Source organism: Pristiophorus japonicus, chromosome 1 (assembly GCF_044704955.1).
Source record: "Pristiophorus japonicus isolate sPriJap1 chromosome 1, sPriJap1.hap1, whole genome shotgun sequence".
Classification (NCBI taxonomy): domain Eukaryota; kingdom Metazoa; phylum Chordata; class Chondrichthyes; family Pristiophoridae; genus Pristiophorus; species Pristiophorus japonicus.
This window is the reverse complement of record NC_091977.1, coordinates 95,174,939-95,199,521: the sequence shown is the minus strand read 5'-3', so window position 1 is coordinate 95,199,521 and position 24,583 is coordinate 95,174,939. Positions and strand designations below refer to the sequence as shown.

The 24,583-nt window shown below is 49.5% G+C and overlaps 1 protein-coding gene across 2 annotated transcripts in view; it reads left to right on the top strand.

Annotated features, from left to right (window-relative positions):
- syk (spleen tyrosine kinase) overlaps positions 1-24,583 on the top strand; it is a 230,052-nt gene that overhangs the window by 151,637 nt on the left and 53,832 nt on the right. For both annotated transcript variants that reach the window (XM_070881772.1, XM_070881762.1), the window contains exons 5-6: positions 21,932-22,013; positions 23,286-23,335. In XM_070881772.1, coding sequence (XP_070737873.1) covers positions 21,932-22,013; positions 23,286-23,335 — 132 coding nt within the window. The remainder of the gene's footprint in view (positions 1-21,931; positions 22,014-23,285; positions 23,336-24,583) is intronic.

Genomic DNA, 24,583 nt, shown 5'->3' with positions numbered 1-24,583 from the left:
GGGACAGAAGGTCAGGAGCTCGAGGGGAGAGAAGGTCAGGAGCTCGGGGGGGAGAGAACGTCAAGAGCTCGGGGGGAGAGAAGGTCAGGAGCTCGGGGGGAGAGAAGGTCAGGAGCTCGGTGGGGACAGAAGGTCAGGAGCTCGAGGGGAGAGAAGGTCAGGAGCTCGAGGGGAGAGAAGGTCAGGAGCTCGGGGGGAGAGAAGGTCAGGAGCTCGGCGGGAGAGAAGGTCAGGAGCTCGAGGGGAAAGAAGGTCAGGAGCTCGAGGGGAGAGAAGGTCAGGAGCTTGGGAGGGAGAGAAGGTCAGGAGCTTGGGGGGGAGAGAAGGTCAGGAGTTCGGGGGGAGAGAAGGTCAGGAACTCTGGGGGGAGAGAAGGTCAGGAGCTCGGGGGGAGAGAAGGTCAGGAGCTCGAAGGGAGAGATGGTCAGGTGCTTGGGGGGGAGAGAAGGTGAGGAGCTCGGGGGGAGAGAAGGTCAGGAGCTCAGGGGGAGAGAAGGTCAGGAGCTCGGGGGGAGAGAAGGTCAGGAGCTCCGGGGGGGAGAGAAGGTCAGGAGCTCCGGGGGGAGAGAAGGTCAGGAGCTCGGGGGGACAGAAGGTCAGGAGCTCGGGGGGAGAGAAGGTCAGGAGCTTGGGGGGGAGAGAAGGTGAGGAGCTCGGGGGGAGAGAAGGTCAGGATCTTGGGGGGGAGAGAAGATCAGGAGCTTGGGGGGAAAGAAGGTCAGGAGCTCAGGGTGGAGAGAAGGTCAGGAGCACAGCGGGGAGAGAAGGGCAGGAGCTTGGGGGGGGACAGAAGGTCAGGAGCTCGAGGGGAGAGAAGGTCAGGAGCTTGGGGGGGAGAGAAGGTCAGGAGCTCGGGGGGATAGAAGGTCAGGAGCTCGGGGGGAGAGAAGGTCAGGAGCTCTGGGGGAGAGAAGGTCAAGAGCTCGGGGGGAGAGAAGGTCAGGAGCTCGGGGGGGACAGAAGGTCAGGAGCTCGGGGGGGACAGAAGGTCAGGAGCTCGAGGGGAGAGAAGGTCAGGAGCTCGGGGGGAGAGAAGGTCAGGAGCTCGGCGGGAGAGAAGGTCAGGAGCTCGAGGGGAAAGAAGGTCAGGAGCTCGGGGGGAGAGAAGGTCAGGAGCTCGGGGGGAGAGAAGGTTAGGAGCTCGAGGGGAGAGAAGGTCAGGAGCTCGGGGGGAGAGAAGGTCAGGAGCTCAGGGGGAGAGAAGGTCAGGAGCTCGGGGGGAGAGAAGGTCAGGAGCTCGGGGGGAGAGAAGGTCAGGAGCTCGGGGGGGAGAGAAGGTCAGGAGCTCGAGGGGAGAGAAGGTCTGGAGCTCGGGGGGAGAGAAGGTCAGGAGCTCGAGGGGAAAGAAGGTCAGGAGCTCGGGGGGAGAGAAGGTCAGGAGCTCGGCGGGAGAGAAGGTCAGGAGCTCGAGGGGAAAGAAGGTCAGGAGCTCGGGGGGAGAGAAGGTCAGGAACTCGGGGGGAGAGAAGGTCAGGAGCTCGGCGGGAGAGAAGGTCAGGAGCTCGAGGGGAAAGAAGTTCAGGAGCTCGGGGGGAGAGAAGGTCAGGAGCTCGGGGGGAGAGAAGGTTAGGAGCTCGAGGGGAGAGAAGGTCAGGAGCTCGGGGGGAGAGAAGGTCAGGAGCTCAGGGGGAGAGAAGGTCAGGAGCTCAGGGGGAGAGAAGATCAGGAGCTCAGGGGGAGAGAAGGTCAGGAGCTCGGGGGGGAGAGAAGGTCAGGAGCTAGGGGGGAGAGAAGGTCAGGAGCTCGAGGGGAAAGAAGGTCAGTATCTCGAGGGGAGAGAAGGTCAGGAGCTCGGGGGGAGAGAAGGTCAGGAGCTCGGGGGAGAGAAGGTCAGGAGCTCGAGGGGAAAGAAGGTCAGTATCTCGAGGGGAGAGAAGGTCAGGAGCTCGGGGGAGAGAAGGTCAGGAGCTCGGGGGGAGAGAAGGTTAGGAGCTCGAGGGGAGAGAAGGTCAGGAGCTCGGGGGGAGAGAAGGTCAGGAGCTCAGGGGGAGAGAAGGTCAGGAGCTCAGGGGGAAAGAAGGTCAGGAGCTCAGGGGGAGAGAAGGTCAGGAGCTCGGGGGGGAGAGAAGGTCAGGAGCTCGGGGGGAGAGAAGGTCAGGAGCTCGAGGGGAAAGAAGGTCAGTATCTCGAGGGGAGAGAAGGTCAGGAGCTCGGGGGTAGAGAAGGTCAGGAGCTAGGGGGGGAGAGAAGGTCAGGAGCTCGGGGGAAGAGAAGGTCAGGAGCTCGGGGGGAAAGAAGGTCATTATCTCGGGGGGACAGAAGGTCAGGAGCTCGGGGGTAGAGAAGGTCAGGAGCTCGGGGGGAGAGAATGTCAGGAGCTCGGGGGGGAGAGAAGGTCAGGAGCTCGGGGGAAGAGAAGGTCAGGAGCTCGAGGGGAAAGAAGGTCAGTATCTCGAGGGGAGAGAATGTCAGGGGCTCGGGGGGAGAGAAGGTTAGGAGCTCGAGGGGAGAGAAGGTCAGTATCTCGAGGGGAGAGAAGGTCAGGAGCTCGGGGGGAGAGAAGGTCAGGAGCTCAGGGGGAGAGAAGGTCAGGAGCTCGGGGGGAGAGAAGGTCAGGAGCTCAGGGGGAGAGAAGGTCAGGAGCTCGGGGGGAGAGAAGGTCAGGAGCTCACGGGGAGAGAAGGTCAGGAGCTCGAGGGGAGAGAAAGTCAGGAGCTCGGGGGGAGAGAAGGTCAGGAGCTCGGGGGGAGAGAAGGTCAGGAGCTCAGGGGGAGAGAAGGTCAGGAGCTCAGGGGGAGAGAAGGTCAGGAGCTCAGGGGGAGAGAAGGTCAGGAGCTCGGGGGGGAGAGAAGGTCAGGAGCTCGGGGGGAGAGAAGGTCAGGAGCTCGAGGGGAAAGAAGGTCAGTATCTCGAGGGGAGAGAAGGTCAGGAGCTCGGGGGAGAGAAGGTCAGGAGCTCGGTGGGAGAGAAGGTTAGGAGCTCGAGGGGAGAGAAGGTCAGGAGCTCGGGGGGAGAGAAGGTCAGGAGCTCAGGGGGAGAGAAGGTCAGGAGCTCAGAGGGAGAGAAGGTCAGGAGCTCAGGGGGAGAGAAGGTCAGGAGCTCGGGGGGGAGAGAAGGTCAGGAGCTAGGGGGGAGAGGTCAGGAGCTCGAGGGGAAAGAAGGTCAGTATCTCGAGGGGAGAGAAGGTCAGGAGCTCGGGGGAGAGAAGGTCAGGAGCTCGGGGGGAGAGAAGGTCAGGAGCTCGGGGGGAGAGAAGGTCAGGAGCTCGGGGGGAGAGAAGGTCAGGAGCTCGGGGGGAGAGAAGGTCAGGAGCTCGGGGGGAGAGAAGGTCAGGAGCTCGGGGGGAGAGAAGGTCAGTATCTCGGGGGGGAACAGAAGGTCAGGAGCTTGGCGGGGAGAGAAGGTCAGGAGCTCGGGGGGAGAGAAGGTCAGGAGCTCGGGGGGAGAGAAGGTCAGGAGCTCGGGGGGGAGAGAAGGTCAGGAGGTCGAGGGGAGAGAAGGTCAGGAGCTCAGGGGGAGAGAAGGTCAGGAGCTCGGGGGGAGAGAATGTCAGGAGCTCGGGGGGGAGAGAAGGTCAGAACTCCGGGGGAGAGAAGGTCAGGAGCTCGAGGGGAGAGAAGGTCAGGAGCTCAAGGGGAGAGAAGGTCAGGAGCTTGGGGAGGAGTGAAGGTCAGGAGCTCGGGGGGAGAGAAGGTCAGGAGCTCGAGGGGAGAGAAGGTCAGGAGCTCGGGGGGAGAGAAGGTCACGAGCTCAGGGGTAGAGAAGGTCAGGAGCTCGGGGGGAGAGAAGGTCAGGAGCTCGGGGGGAGAGAAGGTCAGGAGCTCGAGGGGAAAGAAGGTCAGGAGCTCGGGGGGAGAGAAGGGCAGGAGCTCGGGGGGAGAGAAGGTTAGGAGCTCGAGGCGAGAGAAGGTCAGGAGCTCGGGGGGAGAGAAGGTCAGGAGCTCGGGGGGAGAGAAGGTCAGGAGCTCAGGGGGGACAGAAGGTCAGGATCTCGGGGGGAGAGAAGGTCAGGAGCTTGGGGGGGAGAGAAGGTGAGGAGCTCGGGGGGAGAGAAGGTCAGGATCTTGGGGGGGAGAGAAGATCAGGAGCTTGGGGGGAAAGAAGGTCAGGAGCTCAGGGTGGAGAGAAGGTCAGGAGCACAGCGGGGAGAGAAGGGCAGGAGCTTGGGGGGGGACAGAAGGTCAGGAGCTCGAGGGGAGAGAAGGTCAGGAGCTTGGGGGGGAGAGAAGGTCAGGAGCTCGGGGGGATAGAAGGTCAGGAGCTCGGGGGGAGAGAAGGTCAGGAGCTCTGGGGGAGAGAAGGTCAAGAGCTCGGGGGGAGAGAAGGTCAGGAGCTCGGGGGGGACAGAAGGTCAGGAGCTCGGGGGGGACAGAAGGTCAGGAGCTCGAGGGGAGAGAAGGTCAGGAGCTCGGGGGGAGAGAAGGTCAGGAGCTCGGCGGGAGAGAAGGTCAGGAGCTCGAGGGGAAAGAAGGTCAGGAGCTCGGGGGGAGAGAAGGTCAGGAGCTCGGGGGGAGAGAAGGTTAGGAGCTCGAGGGGAGAGAAGGTCAGGAGCTCGGGGGGAGAGAAGGTCAGGAGCTCAGGGGGAGAGAAGGTCAGGAGCTCGGGGGGAGAGAAGGTCAGGAGCTCGGGGGGAGAGAAGGTCAGGAGCTCGGGGGGGAGAGAAGGTCAGGAGCTCGAGGGGAGAGAAGGTCTGGAGCTCGGGGGGAGAGAAGGTCAGGAGCTCGAGGGGAAAGAAGGTCAGGAGCTCGGGGGGAGAGAAGGTCAGGAGCTCGGCGGGAGAGAAGGTCAGGAGCTCGAGGGGAAAGAAGGTCAGGAGCTCGGGGGGAGAGAAGGTCAGGAACTCGGGGGGAGAGAAGGTCAGGAGCTCGGCGGGAGAGAAGGTCAGGAGCTCGAGGGGAAAGAAGTTCAGGAGCTCGGGGGGAGAGAAGGTCAGGAGCTCGGGGGGAGAGAAGGTTAGGAGCTCGAGGGGAGAGAAGGTCAGGAGCTCGGGGGGAGAGAAGGTCAGGAGCTCAGGGGGAGAGAAGGTCAGGAGCTCAGGGGGAGAGAAGATCAGGAGCTCAGGGGGAGAGAAGGTCAGGAGCTCGGGGGGGAGAGAAGGTCAGGAGCTAGGGGGGAGAGAAGGTCAGGAGCTCGAGGGGAAAGAAGGTCAGTATCTCGAGGGGAGAGAAGGTCAGGAGCTCGGGGGGAGAGAAGGTCAGGAGCTCGGGGGAGAGAAGGTCAGGAGCTCGAGGGGAAAGAAGGTCAGTATCTCGAGGGGAGAGAAGGTCAGGAGCTCGGGGGAGAGAAGGTCAGGAGCTCGGGGGGAGAGAAGGTTAGGAGCTCGAGGGGAGAGAAGGTCAGGAGCTCGGGGGGAGAGAAGGTCAGGAGCTCAGGGGGAGAGAAGGTCAGGAGCTCAGGGGGAAAGAAGGTCAGGAGCTCAGGGGGAGAGAAGGTCAGGAGCTCGGGGGGGAGAGAAGGTCAGGAGCTCGGGGGGAGAGAAGGTCAGGAGCTCGAGGGGAAAGAAGGTCAGTATCTCGAGGGGAGAGAAGGTCAGGAGCTCGGGGGTAGAGAAGGTCAGGAGCTAGGGGGGGAGAGAAGGTCAGGAGCTCGGGGGAAGAGAAGGTCAGGAGCTCGGGGGGAAAGAAGGTCATTATCTCGGGGGGACAGAAGGTCAGGAGCTCGGGGGTAGAGAAGGTCAGGAGCTCGGGGGGAGAGAATGTCAGGAGCTCGGGGGGGAGAGAAGGTCAGGAGCTCGGGGGAAGAGAAGGTCAGGAGCTCGAGGGGAAAGAAGGTCAGTATCTCGAGGGGAGAGAATGTCAGGGGCTCGGGGGGAGAGAAGGTTAGGAGCTCGAGGGGAGAGAAGGTCAGTATCTCGAGGGGAGAGAAGGTCAGGAGCTCGGGGGGAGAGAAGGTCAGGAGCTCAGGGGGAGAGAAGGTCAGGAGCTCGGGGGGAGAGAAGGTCAGGAGCTCAGGGGGAGAGAAGGTCAGGAGCTCGGGGGGAGAGAAGGTCAGGAGCTCACGGGGAGAGAAGGTCAGGAGCTCGAGGGGAGAGAAAGTCAGGAGCTCGGGGGGAGAGAAGGTCAGGAGCTCGGGGGGAGAGAAGGTCAGGAGCTCAGGGGGAGAGAAGGTCAGGAGCTCAGGGGGAGAGAAGGTCAGGAGCTCAGGGGGAGAGAAGGTCAGGAGCTCGGGGGGGAGAGAAGGTCAGGAGCTCGGGGGGAGAGAAGGTCAGGAGCTCGAGGGGAAAGAAGGTCAGTATCTCGAGGGGAGAGAAGGTCAGGAGCTCGGGGGAGAGAAGGTCAGGAGCTCGGTGGGAGAGAAGGTTAGGAGCTCGAGGGGAGAGAAGGTCAGGAGCTCGGGGGGAGAGAAGGTCAGGAGCTCAGGGGGAGAGAAGGTCAGGAGCTCAGAGGGAGAGAAGGTCAGGAGCTCAGGGGGAGAGAAGGTCAGGAGCTCGGGGGGGAGAGAAGGTCAGGAGCTAGGGGGGAGAGGTCAGGAGCTCGAGGGGAAAGAAGGTCAGTATCTCGAGGGGAGAGAAGGTCAGGAGCTCGGGGGAGAGAAGGTCAGGAGCTCGGGGGGAGAGAAGGTCAGGAGCTCGGGGGGAGAGAAGGTCAGGAGCTCGGGGGGAGAGAAGGTCAGGAGCTCGGGGGGAGAGAAGGTCAGGAGCTCGGGGGGAGAGAAGGTCAGGAGCTCGGGGGGAGAGAAGGTCAGTATCTCGGGGGGGAACAGAAGGTCAGGAGCTTGGCGGGGAGAGAAGGTCAGGAGCTCGGGGGGAGAGAAGGTCAGGAGCTCGGGGGGAGAGAAGGTCAGGAGCTCGGGGGGGAGAGAAGGTCAGGAGGTCGAGGGGAGAGAAGGTCAGGAGCTCAGGGGGAGAGAAGGTCAGGAGCTCGGGGGGAGAGAATGTCAGGAGCTCGGGGGGGAGAGAAGGTCAGAACTCCGGGGGAGAGAAGGTCAGGAGCTCGAGGGGAGAGAAGGTCAGGAGCTCAAGGGGAGAGAAGGTCAGGAGCTTGGGGAGGAGTGAAGGTCAGGAGCTCGGGGGGAGAGAAGGTCAGGAGCTCGAGGGGAGAGAAGGTCAGGAGCTCGGGGGGAGAGAAGGTCACGAGCTCAGGGGTAGAGAAGGTCAGGAGCTCGGGGGGAGAGAAGGTCAGGAGCTCGGGGGGAGAGAAGGTCAGGAGCTCGAGGGGAAAGAAGGTCAGGAGCTCGGGGGGAGAGAAGGGCAGGAGCTCGGGGGGAGAGAAGGTTAGGAGCTCGAGGCGAGAGAAGGTCAGGAGCTCGGGGGGAGAGAAGGTCAGGAGCTCGGGGGGAGAGAAGGTCAGGAGCTCAGGGGGGAGAGAAGGTCAGGAGCTCGGGGGGAGAGAAGGTCAGGAGCTCGGGGGAAAGAAGGTCAGTATCTCGAGGGGAGAGAAGGTCTGGAGCTCAGGGGGAGAGAAGGTCAGGAGCTCGGGGGGAAAGAAGGTCAGTATCTCGGGGGGACAGAAGGTCAGGAGCTCGAGGGGAGAGAAGGTCAGGAGCTCAGGGGGAGAGAAGGTCAGGAGCTCGTTGGGGAGAGAAGGTCAGGAGCTCGGGGGAAAGAGGTCAGAAACTCATGGACAAAGCATGGAGAGTACAGTGGGGATGGGGCAAGAACGTGATTCAGGTCTAAAGGGGGGTAAATGTGAGCGAGAACATTTTCCAGATGCGAAGACGGGTCACCTTCTCCCTCCTCTGTTAGACGTGGATCACATTTTTTCAACCCCATTCCGTTTATGCCAGCACCACGTTCTCCTTCTCCTCCCTGATCACACCTTGACCATGAACGACAGTGAATTTATTTGTCGGAAATGTGCATGCGGCAAGTGGCATCATTGGACTGGACGAAACTCTTTTAGAGTCTACCTGCAAAAACATAAAACATTAAATCGTGCCACCCGACCTGGGTGACACACCAGACATTTACAAGGCCCTTTTTTTCCTTTTTTTTTGAGTTTTTGTTTTTTTTTTGTTTTTTTTTTGGGCACTAAAATCACAATTTTCCAGTGCCCCCTATAAAAGGGAAGGGGACACTAAAAGCACTGGCATTTAAAACAAATTAAACTTTAAAACGTAAAATCAAATTAAAATTTGGTTGCCGGGCCTGATGATGTACTCCAGTCCCTCTGGTGCCCACCTCTCGCGGAAGGCCGCGAGCGTACCGGTGGACACCGCGTGCTCCATCTCCAAGGACACCCTGGACCGGATGTAAGAGCGGAAGAGAGGCAGGCAGTCAGGTTGAACGACCCCCTCGACCGCCCGCTGCCTGGACCGGCTGATGGCACCCTTGGCCGTGCCCAGGAGCAGTTGGACTGGACGAAATCTGGAAGTCATGACATTGTCAGTATTCAATTTGTACCCAATAAACCTGTTAACAATCTGTGACCCACACACAATGCCCCATCAGTCACCACAGCTCTCACCCAGAATGTTTAGTTTGATGGAGTGATTCACGACAGTGTGGGTACTTCGGTTTTTGGTTGACCCATAATGTCATCCTGTGCATGAGCTGGACCACTTGATGATGTCATTCTCAGCACATGCTAAAAAATCTACAGTTCTGCTAGTGTTCACCTGTTCTCATTGAATTAAATCTGCCTCACAAAACCAACCTTGCAGCTCAAAATATATGTAAAATAGTCAATGCTGTGGATTTGTCAAATTCAACCTCAGAAAAACAGCTTACAACATCTCGCATGATCTTGCATCGCCCGTTCATGTGGTCCCATTTTTGAAGGGGCCCACAAGTCAACTCGAACTGAGCATTGATGACCAGCTCAGCGGTGTGCAGGTGTTGCCTGATGGCGCCATTGCTAATTCCTACAATCACCTTGCTGATTCAACAACAAAATACTGCAGATTTTGGAAATCTAATATAAATTGCTGGAAGCACTCAGCAAATCAGGCAGCATTTATGGAAAGAGAAACAGAGTTAACGTTTCACGTTCTGATGAAAGATCATTGGCCTGAAACGTTAACTCTGCTTCTCTCTCCACGGATGCTGCCTGACTTGCTGAGCATTTCCAGCATTTTATGTTATATCACGCAACTGATGACTGGAAGGAGGTTGATAATGCTGGCTACATTGGAGGAGCTTGGCTTGGGGAGCCTGCCCCTGACAATGACTGGATCAAATTACACATCGCAGAGACTTTGAATTACTTTCTAGCAGGCAGGATCAAATTAAACATTCCAGACAAACTGTTGGGGTTGCCTTGTCCTCCAAGGGCACCAATCAGAAATCTGGTACAACACACTTGTGGTGCAAATAAATGCAGCCCTTTAAGATACCAAATTCCATCAAAGTAGTGCAACTTTAGGATAGTAAATATTACACTTTTAAATGCAAAAACATTTGAAAAAAGATTACTTCTTTTAAAAATGTAATTACAGGACATTACATATTGCCAACATTCCCTTCACACGGACATCCTAATCTCGAATTTGACATATTACACAGGTAGACCAAGAAAAAGGGAATTGGGGATAAAATAAAATAATGGTATTATGGGTGAGCCAAGTCTAACTCAAGCTGATGGAATGAGTCTTCTAATTCTGTTAGTTGTACGCGTCCATAGGGAATTTGTTTTGGGTAGTCTGAAATTAGTTTCTAGTAGGTACAGGTTACAACACTGAACTGTCTTTAATTCAGCACAAGTTGTTACTAAATTGGCAATTTATTCAAAGAAGTCATGAGGTCGGTTGTTGTGGGAATTGGAAAAAGGGAATTCACCATTTGAAGATTGGAACATGCCCTTTCAATGCCACATTCACAAATTTAGGCTTAAACTTCCCTTCATATACTCAACATTGTGCCTCTTCAGAATTTCACTTTAGAGACAACAAAATGATTGGAAAGAGGTTGGCTTCTCAGCATTAAACAGAGACTTGTGTAATTCTCAATAGGTTTGATGCTTGATTGAATTTAGGTCCTTGATTCTGCTGGCTGGCACACTGTCAATGGGATGTGGTAGGTGAAAAGATAAAAATAAAATTTTAAAATACTCACATTTCAAATGTATGAGAAATACAATATTGCTGATAGGGTGTGACATGCCATTTAGCTTTCAGAGTACAGGCACTATTTTAAAAGTGAGATGGCCCTGAGGCACAAAATGTTGGCTATGTCGCTAATATTATTAAAAAAACAAGACTGCTCAGTGTAACAGATGTGCAGTGGATGAGATATGACTGATTGACTGCACAGGAGAAGCAGAAATACACGTAACATCTTTGCTGTAGACAATTCATTTCCACTTCATTTCAACATGATGGATGCTGTAATTCTTTTCTTCCTGTAATATCTTGCCCATCAATAACTTCAAAGTAATTGATTGAATGAAAAGCGCTTCGAGATGATTCCGAGAGATGCCATAAGACACGTACTGTGATCGAGAATGTCCTGGGGAGTTCTCTGAATCCACCACCGTAACTTCATCAGAAACTCTGGATATGCGAACAGGGCTTCCGGAGAATTTACAGCGGCCGATTAGGAGAACCTCCGAGTAAATTCCCAACTTATGTTTCGCCAAATTCCAACAAAGATGTTGGAATATCAGCAAACATTGGAATTGCATGAAATTTGGTGATGCCAGGAATTCTAGTTTGAGACAGAAAGACCTTCATTTATTTCGAGCCTTGTGACATCCCTCAGAATCATCTCAATGTTATTAGGATTACATAGGATATATAGCACAGAAACAGGCCATTCAGCCCAAGCAGTATATGCCAGCGTTTATGCTCCACTCGAGCCTCCTTCCGTCTTTCCTCATCTAACTCTATCAGCATATTCCCTTCTCCCTCATATGCTTATTAAGCCACCCATTAAATGCATCTCTACTGTTATGTATTGCCCATGTACATTAAATGTATAGTTACAATGGTGTGCCACAAGGGGCACTGTGGTGGGAGACCCGAAAGTACCTGCGAGACAGAGTATAAAAGGCTGCCCACCACACCTGAGGGGCACTCTGGAGTTACACAATAAAGGACCAAGGTCACAGCAGTTACTACAACACCAGACTGTGTGGAGTCAGTGATTTGAATGTTACATACATCACAAATTGGCGACGAGGACACGGACGAGCTCTTCACGCAACCATGGCTACTTCGGGCACGCTAAAGGATTTCACAGAGGGTAATGACTGGAATGCCTCAAGTACTATTTTATAGCAAACAACCTGACAGGGAACACAAACGAACTGATAGAGAAGCGTAAGGCGATATTGCTGTCCAGTTGTGGTGATGAGGTTTACTGTCTCGTCAGGGATTTGCTGGCACCCGCGAGCGCCAAGGACAAGTCATATGAGCAGCTGATTGAACTCATTCGTATCCAATTGAAACTGAAGGAGAGCATCCTCACGCCCAGGCACAAATTCTACCACCACTGCAGACCTGAGGGCCAGGATGTCACAAAATATGCTGCGGACATCAGGAGACTTGCGGCGTCGTGCGATTTTGGCACACACCTTGACGAGGCGTTGCGAGACATCTTTGTTATGAGGATTGGCCATGGGGGGCTCCTTCACAAGCTGCTATCTACTGAACCTACAGTCAGCCTTTAGCAAGCCATCAACATCAGCTGGGCATTTATGACCTCGACTTGCAGCACCAAGCAGATGATCCACACGGTCTCGAACCCAGCAGGTAATATTCACAGGATAACGCCCATCACGGACAAAACTGCAGAACTTGACACTGCCCAGGGCAGAGAGCACGGACCTCAGGGTCCTGGAACTCAGAGTCCGCCGAGGGGGGCTAATCGAGTAGCACCATGCTGGCTCTGCGGCGGAAGCCATGGGGCTCACCGGTGCAGGTTTGCGGAGTATACGTGCAATACCTGCCACACGAAAGGCCATCTTCAGCGTACGTGCAAAAGAAACACGACTCACTGTGTGGCTGAGGAGATGGTAGATGATCTGCTATCCAGCGAGAAGCATTGCGGTTTGGCTCGACGGGCATCCCAGCCCCAGGTAGAAGAAGATGAGGCGTTTGGACTGTATACGTGTACTGACGATTCAGCCCCAGTGATTATGGAAGTCAAGATTAACGGAGTCCCAGTGAGTATGGAAGTGGACACGGGGTCGGGTCAGTCGTTCATGAGTCAGGAAACTTTTGATAAACTGTGGATCAACCCAGCTGCACGACCCAAGCTGGTCCCGGTCACGGCGAAGCTGCGCACCTACACCAAGGAACTGATACCTGTTCTTGGCAGAGCGGGTGTGCAGGTATCTCACGGGGGCGAGATGCACGGTTTACCTTTGTGGGTCATTGCAGGCGATGGGCCGACGCTACTCAGCAGGAGATGGATGGGGAAGGTCCATGGGAGCTGGGAAGACTTCATTCCTCCACAGACCGCTGTCCCCCATGTTCACAGGCAGAGCAGGCCTCCACCTGCGGGTCGGATGGCAGCGAAGGAAGCGTGTGTGGGGTTGGGCAGAGCAGTGGCTGCCGTCAACTCTCCCCTACAAAGTCTGAGAGTGAGAAAGAGGCGCTGGAACCAGCAGCAGCGCCGACCGAGCTGGAGGGCTTCAATGGGCTACTCCAGCAGGTACTGTCGGCCCGCAGGCAGAGGCGGCCGTTCGTGGGGCTTGCAGCGGGAGAAGCAGTGAATCGGCAGTTTTGGGAGCGGGACTCGCTCGGCGACGTCGTGAGGGCCGGTGCTCCGAGGAGCGGGGCTCATCCAGGATCGGCTGCGGCAGTGAGGAGGTCGGCTCCGGAGGACGTGTGTGTGTGTGGTGGCTCCCGGGCAAAAAGGTCAGCTGCATGGGGTGCTCCGGAGGATGCGGCGGTGCAGGGGCCGGTGCCTTGCGGCTCCCGGGTGCGTTCAGATGTGGCGGCTCTCTCTCTCTCTCTCTCTCTCTCTCGAGAGAGAGAGAGAGAGAGAGAGAGAGAGGCAGCAGCACAGCGAGTTCAAAATGGCAGCGAGCCTCATGGCAGCAGAGTTCTGCAGAGAGAGGCAGGCAGGCACCAGCAGAGCACCTAAAATGGCGATGCCCAGTAGAAACCTCGTGGGAAAAACAAAATGGTGTCTTAAAAGGTAAATGTACCCGGGAGTCTTAAAGGGACCTTACACCATTGGCGGTCCCCACAAAGAGACTTTTGTAAGGGCAAGAGTGAGTCAAAATGATTACTGTGATTTGTATGATGACGTGATTTATGATGAGTTAATATTTTGATGCTAAAATGATTACTGTGATTAAAATGATTGATATGATTAGTGAAAAGAGTTAGTATCACAATGCACAGTTAAAAGGATTAATGGATCTGTGACTAACATGACGAATGGATTAATGCAATTTCTGATTTTATGTGATTTATGAAATTGTTCGGCGGCTGCAGACAAGCCACAAAGGCAACTATTTTCTGAGAACAGAGGCAACGCACTAGTTGCCATATCCTGTCTCAGCGCAGCCCATTACCTCGGGCAAAAAGGGGGTATGCTGCCACCACACCTCACCCAGTGGAGCTGGGATTTAATAACTGTTCAGTGTACTTGCAATCTTTTGATATAACTCTTCAACGCATCTATATGTATCATACAAATGTACTGTCTATGTGTACCTGCTTTCTACTGGAGATTATGTGTACTTATATCACCCATGTAAGGACTGCAAATACCACTTGCTTGCAGCGGATCGCAAGCATAATCTCTACATGGGGGGGAAGAGGGAAGTGGATGGTCATGGACTCACACTCACAAATCAACCAGGACGAACAAGGCTGAGGTTACCAGCAATTTGCTTTTGGAACTGCGGGGGGGGAAGTGAGATGTTATGTATTGTCCATGTACATTAAATGTAAAGTTACAATGGTGCGCCACAAGGGGCACTGTGGTGGGAGACCCGAAAGTACCTGCGAGACAGAGTATAAAAGGCTGCCCATCACACCTGAGGGTCACTCTGGAGTTACACAATAAAGGACCAAGGTCACAGCAGTTACTACAACACCAGACTGTGTGGAGTCAGTGATTTGAGTGCTACATACATCACATCTACTATTCATTTCAACCACTCCCTGTGGTAGTGAGTTCCACATTCTCATCACTCTTTGGGTAAAGAAGATTCTTTTGAATTCCCTATTTGATTTCTTGGTGACTATCTTATATTGATGTCATCTATTTGTGCTCTTCCCCATAAGTGGAAACACTATCTCTGTATCTACTATTAGATCACCCTCAGCCTTCCTGATAGGTATACCCTCATATTTCTGGTATCATCTTTGTAAATATTCTCTGCAGTGCCTCTATATCCGATTTATAATATGGCAACCAGAATTTTACACAGTACTCCAGTGTGGTCGAACCAAGGTACAGTACAAGCTTAGCATAACTTCTAAACATTTCAATTCTAGCCCTCTAGAAATAAACCCTAGTGCTTGGTTTGCTTTTTTTATGGCCTTGTTAACCTGTGTTGCTACTTTTAGTGATTTGGATATTTGTACACCGAGATCCCTTTGCTCCTCTACCCCACCCAGACTCATAAGTAATAAGTGACCTCCCTATTCTTCCAACCAAAATGTAATACCTCACATTTATCTGTGTCGAAATTCATTTGACAATTATAAACCCATCTGCAAGTTTATTACTGTCCTCCTATAATTGGTTAACTTACATCTACTGCATTATCCTTATCTATTCTCTCTGTTACCTCAGCAAAAAATTCAAAATTCAATTTGAAATCCACGCTGACTATTCATTATTATATTTTTAGGTTCTAGATATTCTTCTATTTTCTTCTTTAGTAGGAACTCCATTATTTTTCCTACCACTGATGTTAAGCTGACTGGTTCATAGTTCCCTGGACATGTTCTATCTCCCTTCTTAAATATAGGTATTTCATTATCTATCCGCCAGTCCTCTGGCACCACACCTTTTTCTATTAAATATGTATAGTAATGCCTCTGCTATCTCTTCCCTGGATTCTTTTAAAATGCACGGATGTAATCCATCCCGACCGTGGGTTTTATCCTCTTTGAGTTTGATTCGTTTATTTAATATTTCTCCTCATTTTATTTTAAATGCAGTTATCTCATCACTAATCTCATCATCCAGTGTCATGTCCACCTGTTCTGCCTCCCTGGTAAATGCTGAAGCAAAATAATTATTTAATATTTCTGCCATCTCTCGATCACTGCCTGTGATACTATCCTGTCCATCCGTTAAGTGACCATATTGCCGTCCCGGACTCTTTTAAAAATTTATGTACCTGTAAAATATTTTACTACTTTGTTTTATGTTCCTTGATAATTTAATTTCATAGTTCCTTTTTGCCTTCCTAATTGTTTTTTTGACTTCTCTTCGTAGTCTCCCTTATCATGCTCTCCCGTGCTGTCCATGTACTTATTGTATGCCTATTTCCTTATCCTCAATTTCTCTCTTATGGCTTTATTCATCCATGGTGTCTTGTTAGTGTTTAGTTTGTTCCTTTTTTTTAAGCGGAATATATTTTTCCTGGACTCTGTTGATCACCGTTTTAAATGTTTTTCATTGCTGTTCTGCATTATTGATCGTCAATATTGTTGCCAATTTTATTTTTCTAAGTTCTATTCTCAGTCCCTTAAAATTAGCTTTTCTTCAATATATTATCCTGGTCTTCTGTTACCTAGGCCCTAAGCTCTGGAATTCCCTTCCTAAACCACTCCAACTCTCTACCTCTCTATCCTCCTTTAAGACGCTCCTTAAAACGTACCTCTTTGACCAAGCTTTTGGTCACCTGCCCTAATTTCTCCTTATGTGGCTTAGTGTCAAATGTTTTGTTTTATATTACTCCTGTGAGCATCTTGGGATGTTTTACTACATTAAAAGCACTATATAAATACAAGTTGTTGTTGTCTTCATCATACTTATGACCACCTCAATTATTATCTTAAAGACCATGGAGAGCTTCGAAGTCTCCACCCTCAGACTGCTTGTCTGATATCCAGTACTGGATGAGCAGAAATTTTCTCAAATTAAATATTGGGAAGACGGATGCCATTGTCTTTGATCCTCGCCACATGCTCTGTTCTCTAGCCACCAACTGCATCCCTCTCCTTAGCATCTGTCTGAGGCTGAACCAGACTGTTCGCAACCTTGCTGTCATATTTGACCCTGAAATGAGGTTCCAATCACATATCCGTGGCATAAATAAAACTGCTAATTTCCACCTCTTTGCAAGTCTCCACCCCACCTCAGCTGATCTGCTGCTGAAACCCTCATCCATGCCTTTGTTACCTCTAGACTTGACTACTCCAACGCACTCTTGGCTGTCCTCCCATATTCTACCCTACGTAAACTTGAGGACATCCAAAACATGGCAGCCCGTGTTCTAACTCGCACAAAGTCTCATTCACCCATCACCCCTGTGCTCGCTGACCTACATTGGCTCCCAGTTAAGCAATGCCTCGATTTCATCCTTGTTTACAAACCCCTCCATGGCCTCACCCCTCCCTATTTCTGTAATCTCTTTCAGCCTCACAACCCCCTGAGATGTCTGTGCTCCTCAAATTTGCCCTCTTGAGCATCCCTGATTATAATCGTTCAACCATTGGCGGCCGTGCCTTCAGCTGCATTGGTCCTAAACTCTGGAACTCCCTCCCTAAACCTCTCTGCCTCTCGACCTCTCTTTCCTCCTTTAAGACACTCCTTAAAACCTACTATCATCTGCCTTAATTTCTTATGTGTCTCGGTGTCAAATTTTTGTCTTACAACACTCATGCGAAGCGGCTTGGGATGTTTTACTACGTTAAAGGCGCTACATAAATACAAGTTGCTTTTGTAAAGCATATTATATTATGGTCACTATTGCCTAGATGTTTCCCTGCTTTTACTTCTCTTACATAGAAACATAGAAAATAGGTGCAGGAGTAGGCCATTTGGTCCTTCGAGCCTGCATCGCCATTCAATAAGATCATGGCTGATCATTCCCTCAGTACCCCTTTCCTGCTTTCTCTCCATACCCCTTGATCCCCTTAGTCAAAAGGGCCATATCTTATCTGCTCTAGTTCATTCCCCACCGATGGATGTGCTGTATTTGGATTTCCAAAAGGCATTCGATAAGGTGCCACACAAAAGGTTACTGCAGAAGATAAAGGTACGTGGAGTCAGAGGAAATGTATTAGCATGGATAGAGAATTGGCTGCCGAACAGAAAGCAGAGAGTCGGGATAAATGGGTCCTTTTCGGGTTGGAAATTGGTGGTTAGTGGTGTGCCACAGGGATCAGTGTTGGGACCACAACTGTTTACAATATACATAGATGACCTGGAAGAGGGGACAGAGTGTAGTGTAACAAAATTTGCAGATGACACAAAGATTAGTGGGAAAGCGGGTTGTGCAGAGGACACAGAGAAGCTGTAAAGAGATTTAGATAGGTTAAGCGAATGGGCTAAGGTTTGGCAGATGGAATACAATGTCGGAAAATGTGAGGTCATCCACCTTGGAAAGAAAAACAGGAAAAGGGAATATTATTTGAATGGGAAGAAATTACAACATGCTGCGGTGCAGAGGGACCTGGGGGTCCTTGTGCATGAATCCCAAAAAGTTAGTATGCAGATGCAGCAGGTAATCAGGAAGGCGAATGGAATGTTGGCCTTCATTGCGAGAGGGATGCAATACAAAAGTAGGGAGGCCCTGCTGCAAATGTACAGGGTATTGGTGAGCACCTGGAGTACTGCGTGCAGTTTTGGTCACCTTACTTAAGGAAGGATATACTGGCTTTGGAGGGGGTACAGAGACGATTCACTAGGCTGATTCCGGAGATGAGGGGTTTACCTTATGATGATAGATTGAGTAGACTGGGTCCTTACTCGTTGGAGTTCAGAAGGATGGGGGGTGATCTTATAGAAACATTAAAAATAATGAAAGGGATAGACAAGATAGAGGCAGAGAGGTTGTTTCCACTGGTCGGGGAGACTAGAACTAAGGGGCACAGCCTCAAAATATGGGGGAGCCAATTTAAAACCGAGTTGAGAAGGAATTTCTTCTCCCAGAGGGTTGTGAATCTGTGGAATTCTCTGCCCAAGGAAGCAGTTGAGGCAAGCTCATTGAATGTATTCAAATCACAGATAGATAGATTTTTAACCAATAAGGGAATTAAGAGTTATGGGGAGCGGGCGGGTAAGTGGAGCTGAGTCCACGGCCAGATCAGCCATGATCTTGTTGAATGGCGGAGCAGGCTCGAGGGGCTAGATGGCCTCCTCCTGTTCCTAATTGTTATGTTCTTATGTTCTTTATGATCAATTATCAGAAAATTCCATGTATTCTCAGATTTCATCTGTTGTTCAGTGCTTTATTGAATTTTTGAACAGCGGCAATGGCCTGGCCAGTTGCTCTTTTATCCACCTATTTATCTCTACATTAAAAGTTTCATGTTTGTAATGTAATATTGTATGTCTATGATATTGTAAGAATGTAATATTAAAACTGTTGTTGTTTCATGTATGATAGCTAAATGACACCAGTCAGATCAATACCGTTATCTCCACTAACCACATGGCATCACAAACCAGTCAGATCACCACAGGAGCACATAAGGCAGTAATTTTTTTTAATGAAATGTCCTTGAATTTTAGCTTTCAGTTTTTAATTATCTTTTAGCTTCCCTTTTTACATTTTTTTTTCTCCCTTGAGGTCAGGTAATCACCTACTCTGCCTCTCTGCTCTGCTTGACCCAAATCTTCCCTCCTTTCTGACTGCATGCTCAACATCTACATACAACCAAACTTCTCTACTTGACCGGAACTGACCCTATGCCCACCTCTCTGCCCTGTCCAACTCCACCCAATCCGTCCTGTCTAATCAAACCAAGATCGATTGGCACACTGGTCAGAGTTCCTGTTTGGTTGCGCTGTTTTTTTCAGTGTAATTCGCCCAAAATTGGCCAAACCAGTGCAAAAGATCGCAGAATTTTAAGTCCAGCGCAAATCAAATTTCTGCGAGGTTTTATGTTGGTATAAAAAACATTGAGCTGGAAGCCAACCCCGCCCACAAAACCGGCCATGCCCCCAGATCGAATTAATCAACACAGCGAGTTTTCACTAACTGCGCCCATTTGGGCCATTCGAGGAGAGTCTTAAAATTAAGATGTTTTATTTTGCCGCAATGACACTGATAGGTACCTTTTAAAACTATTTAGATATTAAAAAGAAACTGACTACTCTACACCAATGAAAGGAGTAAATGGTTCTGTGTAATTTTTTAAAGCCATTTTCAGTTATTGAAAATCAGATTACTCACAGATGGTGAACTACACATGCTTATTTTCTGTGATAAACCCATTTTCAGCTGTATTAATAAAATGCCATCAGGTTATCACTCTTAAATATATAGAGGAATATTTTTAAATTTAAGGTAACAAAAATAAACAATTACATTCTAAAGCGCTGCCCAATTGTGCTGGTTCATGGAAGATTTTATGTTCGATGATATGCAAATGCATTTGAGCAGAAACTTAAGCACAAATTCAATTCAGAAAACTAGCACAATTTTGAGCACAATATGCGCCCGGATTGTCGATTATGCCCAAAGCAGAAACTCTACTCCAAAATCTTGAAAAAACCTCAAGCGCTAGACTTTCCCGAGAGCCCCTCAACGCCCAATTGCCCGCCCAGAAAAAAACACTAACATTTGGTAAGTAACGCTGGCGGAAATTTCCAGTTTTAAGTTAAAACTAATCAAAACGAATCGCCCGGCGAGAAAATGGATCTTACACCATTATTCTCGGCGTTTTTCTCGCCGGTTAAGGTGAAACTAAGTAAAATGGGCGTTTTTAAAAAAAATTTAGTCCGAGGCTGTGGTTGGACCTAGGAAGGCGGGAAATCCTTAAAAAAATAGTCACTAAAAAAAATAAAAAGTTAAGAAACATTCCCAAGACACTTTTACACATAATCACCATTTTAAAATAAAAAAATATAAAAAACCTTTAACTTACCTTTCTTTGCCGAGTACTCACCTACCGCCCTGTTTAAGCAGCTTTCACAGAGCGGTTGCCTCGGCGATCTGGACGGGCTTCCTTTGAGGCCAAGCTTACGCCCTGGCGATTTTCTCGGCGGTGCACATCGGCGATTTGGCCCCGGCATGCGTTTTCAGATTTGGGCAATACCATTAAAAAAAACGAAGGAGGAAACTTTCGCCGGGTAGAAAACAGCTGTACAGCCGAGAAAATCGCCGAGAACCCGGTGAAAATGAAAGGAAAGTTTAGCCCTCAGTATGAGTGCAATCGTGTTTGTGTGCGTTTATCTGTGTGTGCGTCTGGGGGAAATTTTTACCTGAAAAAACAGGTACGTTTGGAGCATGGGTAGTTAAATTGTTAAAAATCAGAATCCCGGCCTGAACTCGCCTCTAACTTTTCCACTTCCGGTTTTAACGGAGATGGGACGGGGTTAGGACGACTCTGGGCAGCCAACCCGCTGCCAGGAGGTGGGACGTCAAGTTAAATATTATAATAAGGCTGGAAGCCGCTACCTTAACCACCATTTTGTTTATAACTCTATCGGTCTGGTTTTACACACTTCATAAAACCCGGCAGTTACAGCAAGGCAAGGGCTGCTGCATCCAGGAGGTAAGTGCCATTACACTTACCTCCTGGATCCAGGGTCACTGCCGAGCCCATTCCCCACTATTGGAGAGCCCCCACGAGACTTCCAGAACCTTCCCACATCCCCATCGATGATTACCCTGAGGCTGGCCACGATCCTCTGGTGGCCAGCCCCAATCTGATATTCTGTCCGTTTCCTCCCACCCCCCACCCCCCCCCCCCAGATGATAGCAGGCTACGATCCTCTGCTGGCCGGCCCCGATCTGATGCTCCTCCCAACCCCCCAATGACGGCATCTAGTGACTAGTGATCCCAAAAGTACATACATGACAGATGTCTTTGCTTGCCTCCTGCTGTCTACGTTTTTCTGATTTCCTTTCCCTTTCTGCTGCTATGCTGGAGATGCTGGCTGGCTGTGGGCAGGTAGGCTTGTGGCACTAGGCCACACAGAAGAGGGAGAGGGTTATCAGGTGGGTGCTGCAGCTAGCCTCCGGAGGACTGGGAGAGGTACTCAGTCTAACAGTTATCGCACACACAACAACATCATTATAGAAAAAGAGATGAAAAGGATTTCATTTCTTTTCGTAGCACACTGATTAACTTGTTTACTTAAAATTGCTCTGTGCACTTGTCAACTCATTTACAGATTGAAATAAAGCAGAGGAAATTAAACTCAAATGATAGTTCATTACTTATAACAGATAAAGAACTTTTCAGCAATAATGGCCGGCTAGGATCCTCTGGTGGCACGACTGCAATTGTCCTCACCTCCCCGCCCTGATCCCTCGACGGCCACGATCACCTTCACCTCCACCACCCACCTCTCCCAGTCCTCCGGAGGCTAGCTGCAGCACCCACCTGATAACCCTCTCCCTCTTCTGTGTGGCCTAGTGCCACAAGCCTACCTGCCCACAGCCAGCCAGCATCTCCAGCATAGCAGCAGAAAGGGAAAGGAAATCAGAAAAACGTAGACAGCAGGAGGCAAGCAAAGACATCTGTCATGTATGTACTTTTGGGATCACTAGTCACTAGATGCCGTCATTATTGGAGGCCATTGGGCTGCATGCACATGTGTGCAGCCCAAGTATAAAGGGCCAGCCATTTTGTATATTAGTCACTTTGGGCCTTAATAAAGCAGAGACAAGGTCATACCTCTTGGAGTTAAACAGTACTCAGTCTAACAGTTATCGCACACACAACAACATCATTATAGAAAAAGAGATGAAAAGGATTTCATTTCTTTTCGTAGCACACTGATTAACTTGTTTACTTAAAATTGCTCTGTGCACTTGTCAACTCATTTACAGATTGAAATAAAGCAGAGGAAATTAAACTCAAATGATAGTTCATTACTTATAACAGATAAAGAACTTTTCAGCAATAAGTGGTTATGTCTTAGAAATGGAGTAACGAGATGTTGAGATGAAATCTGACAAATGTTTCGATCTAAAACTGTTGCGTGTATTATTAATTTTATGGAAAATGTTCTCTCTAGATGGTCGACCATTACTGTTACAAGTCAGACGGACTTCTTCGCGTTCTCACTGAACCGTGCCCAAATCCTGATCACCCAGTTGGTACGTTACCACTCTTGTGCTGCTACTCATTATTGTAGAGGGCAGGAGGAGGAGGCAGCAGGGGAGCTAACATTAGGGATGACACAAACAAAGCATGCAATGAACCATGAGAGTTCAAATTTCAACATACACGAAATGTTCTTCTCGAGGAAATTTACCAAGAAAGTTGCCTTAATAGGGTTTAAAAATTTTCTTTCTATTCCCAGTATTTCCACATCTCACCTGAAAGTGTTGACTCCTCTTGGGGTACAAACTTATGGACACCACATGGTCTTTCTTCATGTGTATAGCTCAGACAATGATTTCAGCATGCTATTGATCTATGAGGTATGAGGGACATCACAGCTTAGCCTGTTCCTGTACCCACCTGATAGATGCAGACGTGCAATTTTCAGCGAAAGCCACTTGATATCCATCAGGAGAAGGAAGCCTGGCTGTTTTTTTTGTCCGCTCATAGTTCAAAGGGACTGACAGATCCATTAACTCAGCGTAGACTGGAATTACATCTGGGATATTCTGATTTGTTTGACCTAATACCACACAGGCTAGTTTTTAAGAATGCTTGTACTGCCATCACTGCACAGCCTTTGACATGATGCTGATAATAGTAATAGTGCTGCAAGGCTGATATGATGTCAATGAACATAATTGGCAGCACTTTTTACAATATATGAATAGTTTCCAACCCCTCAATAGCCACTTGAAGTAAAGGTAAAAATATATGTCTTTTGAAGAGCTATATGGAATTTTGCATTTTGGATTGATAAGTGGGATTTAATTGTGTACAGGGTCAATTGCAACAATATTACATTCAGACTATTTTCAAACCATTTGTGAATGCTGTTACAAGGGGGGCTGCAAGAATTTAGAGGAGGAAAGGATTTCTTCAGTCCTGGTATATTGAGCACTCTTTCACCTACCCTCCTTCCTTCTGAATTTTGCAGTGTGCTGTGGCACTGGCAAAACTGTTAATTCCTGTGACATTTGCAAGTTATGCAGTAAACTTTCAGCCTGTCATTTACACATTTACGTCACAAGTTTGCTGAAAATAACATGCCTGCAACTGTTCATTCGAAAGTAATGCCGTAAGTGTGAACCATTTTGAAAATCAAGCCCATCATTTCAAATAAAGCAATATTGCACTCTATTTGAATTATTAGTAGCCTTTATTCAAAAGTGTTGAAATTCAACATAAAAAAACTACTTAATGTACAGGTTTTATGATTTGTAATTGTGTCCCATAGATATTCTTACTGCGGTTTTGTTTTCTAGATTCCTTTGGATTAACCCCAGCGCCATCAGTTCCAAGTAACCATCCTCGGGTAAGAATGTGCTAAGGGCTGAGTTGCTTACAGACTCAATTAAAACAACTCCAGTTCTCATTAAGTTACCAGAACATACCTGACCCTGATAAACCTTGAAAGATGTTGTATTAACTCATTAGGATTACTGGAAATAAAATTCCCAGTAAAATAATATGCAGTACAAAGCAGCGGTACATACCTGTGTAAATTAAAATTTTAGTTTAACATGCATGTTATTCAAATCTCTAATATTTCCAAGTTATTTTCTGCTTTTCACAGCTCCTTTGGTGATACAATGGTGCAACAAAAACATTTTATTTTATTTTATGCCTCAGCTTACCTTCTGTTGAAAGCCTCATCCATGTCTTTGTTACCTCTAGAGTTAACTATTCCAATACTCTCTTGGCCAGCTTCCCATCTTCCCCCCTGCATAAACTTGTGCTCATCCAAAACTCTGTTGCCTGTATCTTAACTCACTCCAACTCTCGTTTACCCATCACCCCTGTGCTCGTCGATCTTCACTGACTCCTGCTCCGACAACACCTCTATTTTAAAATCCTCATCCTTGTTTTCAAATCTCTCCATGGTCTTGTCCCTCCCTATCTCTATAACCTCCTCCAGCCCTGCAAGCCTTCGAGATCTCTGCGCTCCTCCAATTCTGACCTCTTGTGCATCCCCGATTTTAATCGCTTCACGATTGGTGACCATGCCTTCGGCTGCTTAGGCCCTAAGCTCTGAAATTCCCTCCCTAAACCTATCCGCCTCTCTCCCTATCCTCCTTTAAAGTGCTCCTTTAAACCTACCTCTTTGACCAACTGTCCTGATATTTCTTTCTGTGGCTCGGTGCCAAAAATGTTTTTATTGATATCGCTCTTATTAAGCGCCTTGAGACGTTTTGCTACGTTTTTAGAAATATAAGTTGTTGATGTTGTGCAGGGTCACTTGCCTACTGATTTTTTTTTACCCTCTCTCTGGGGAAGAGTCTCGTCTTTTCTTGCCTCTTCCCACAAATATCTTGATGACACCTGAAATTTACTGCATGGGGAACTGCAGGGTGCATTACTGGGCTAAATGTGCTGGGCTATCAGAGCACTATAATTCCATAGCACTTAGATTTTCCTGATCTATTAAGCTAGTCCAACTACTGCTTTCACGGATTCAGCTTCAGTTTGGGTTTTCACAACAGATTCCTTACCCTGCACCTGCAAACTTTCTCTCTGTGCCTTTCTCTTTTTCAGCTATGGCTCAGTGGGTAGCACACATCAG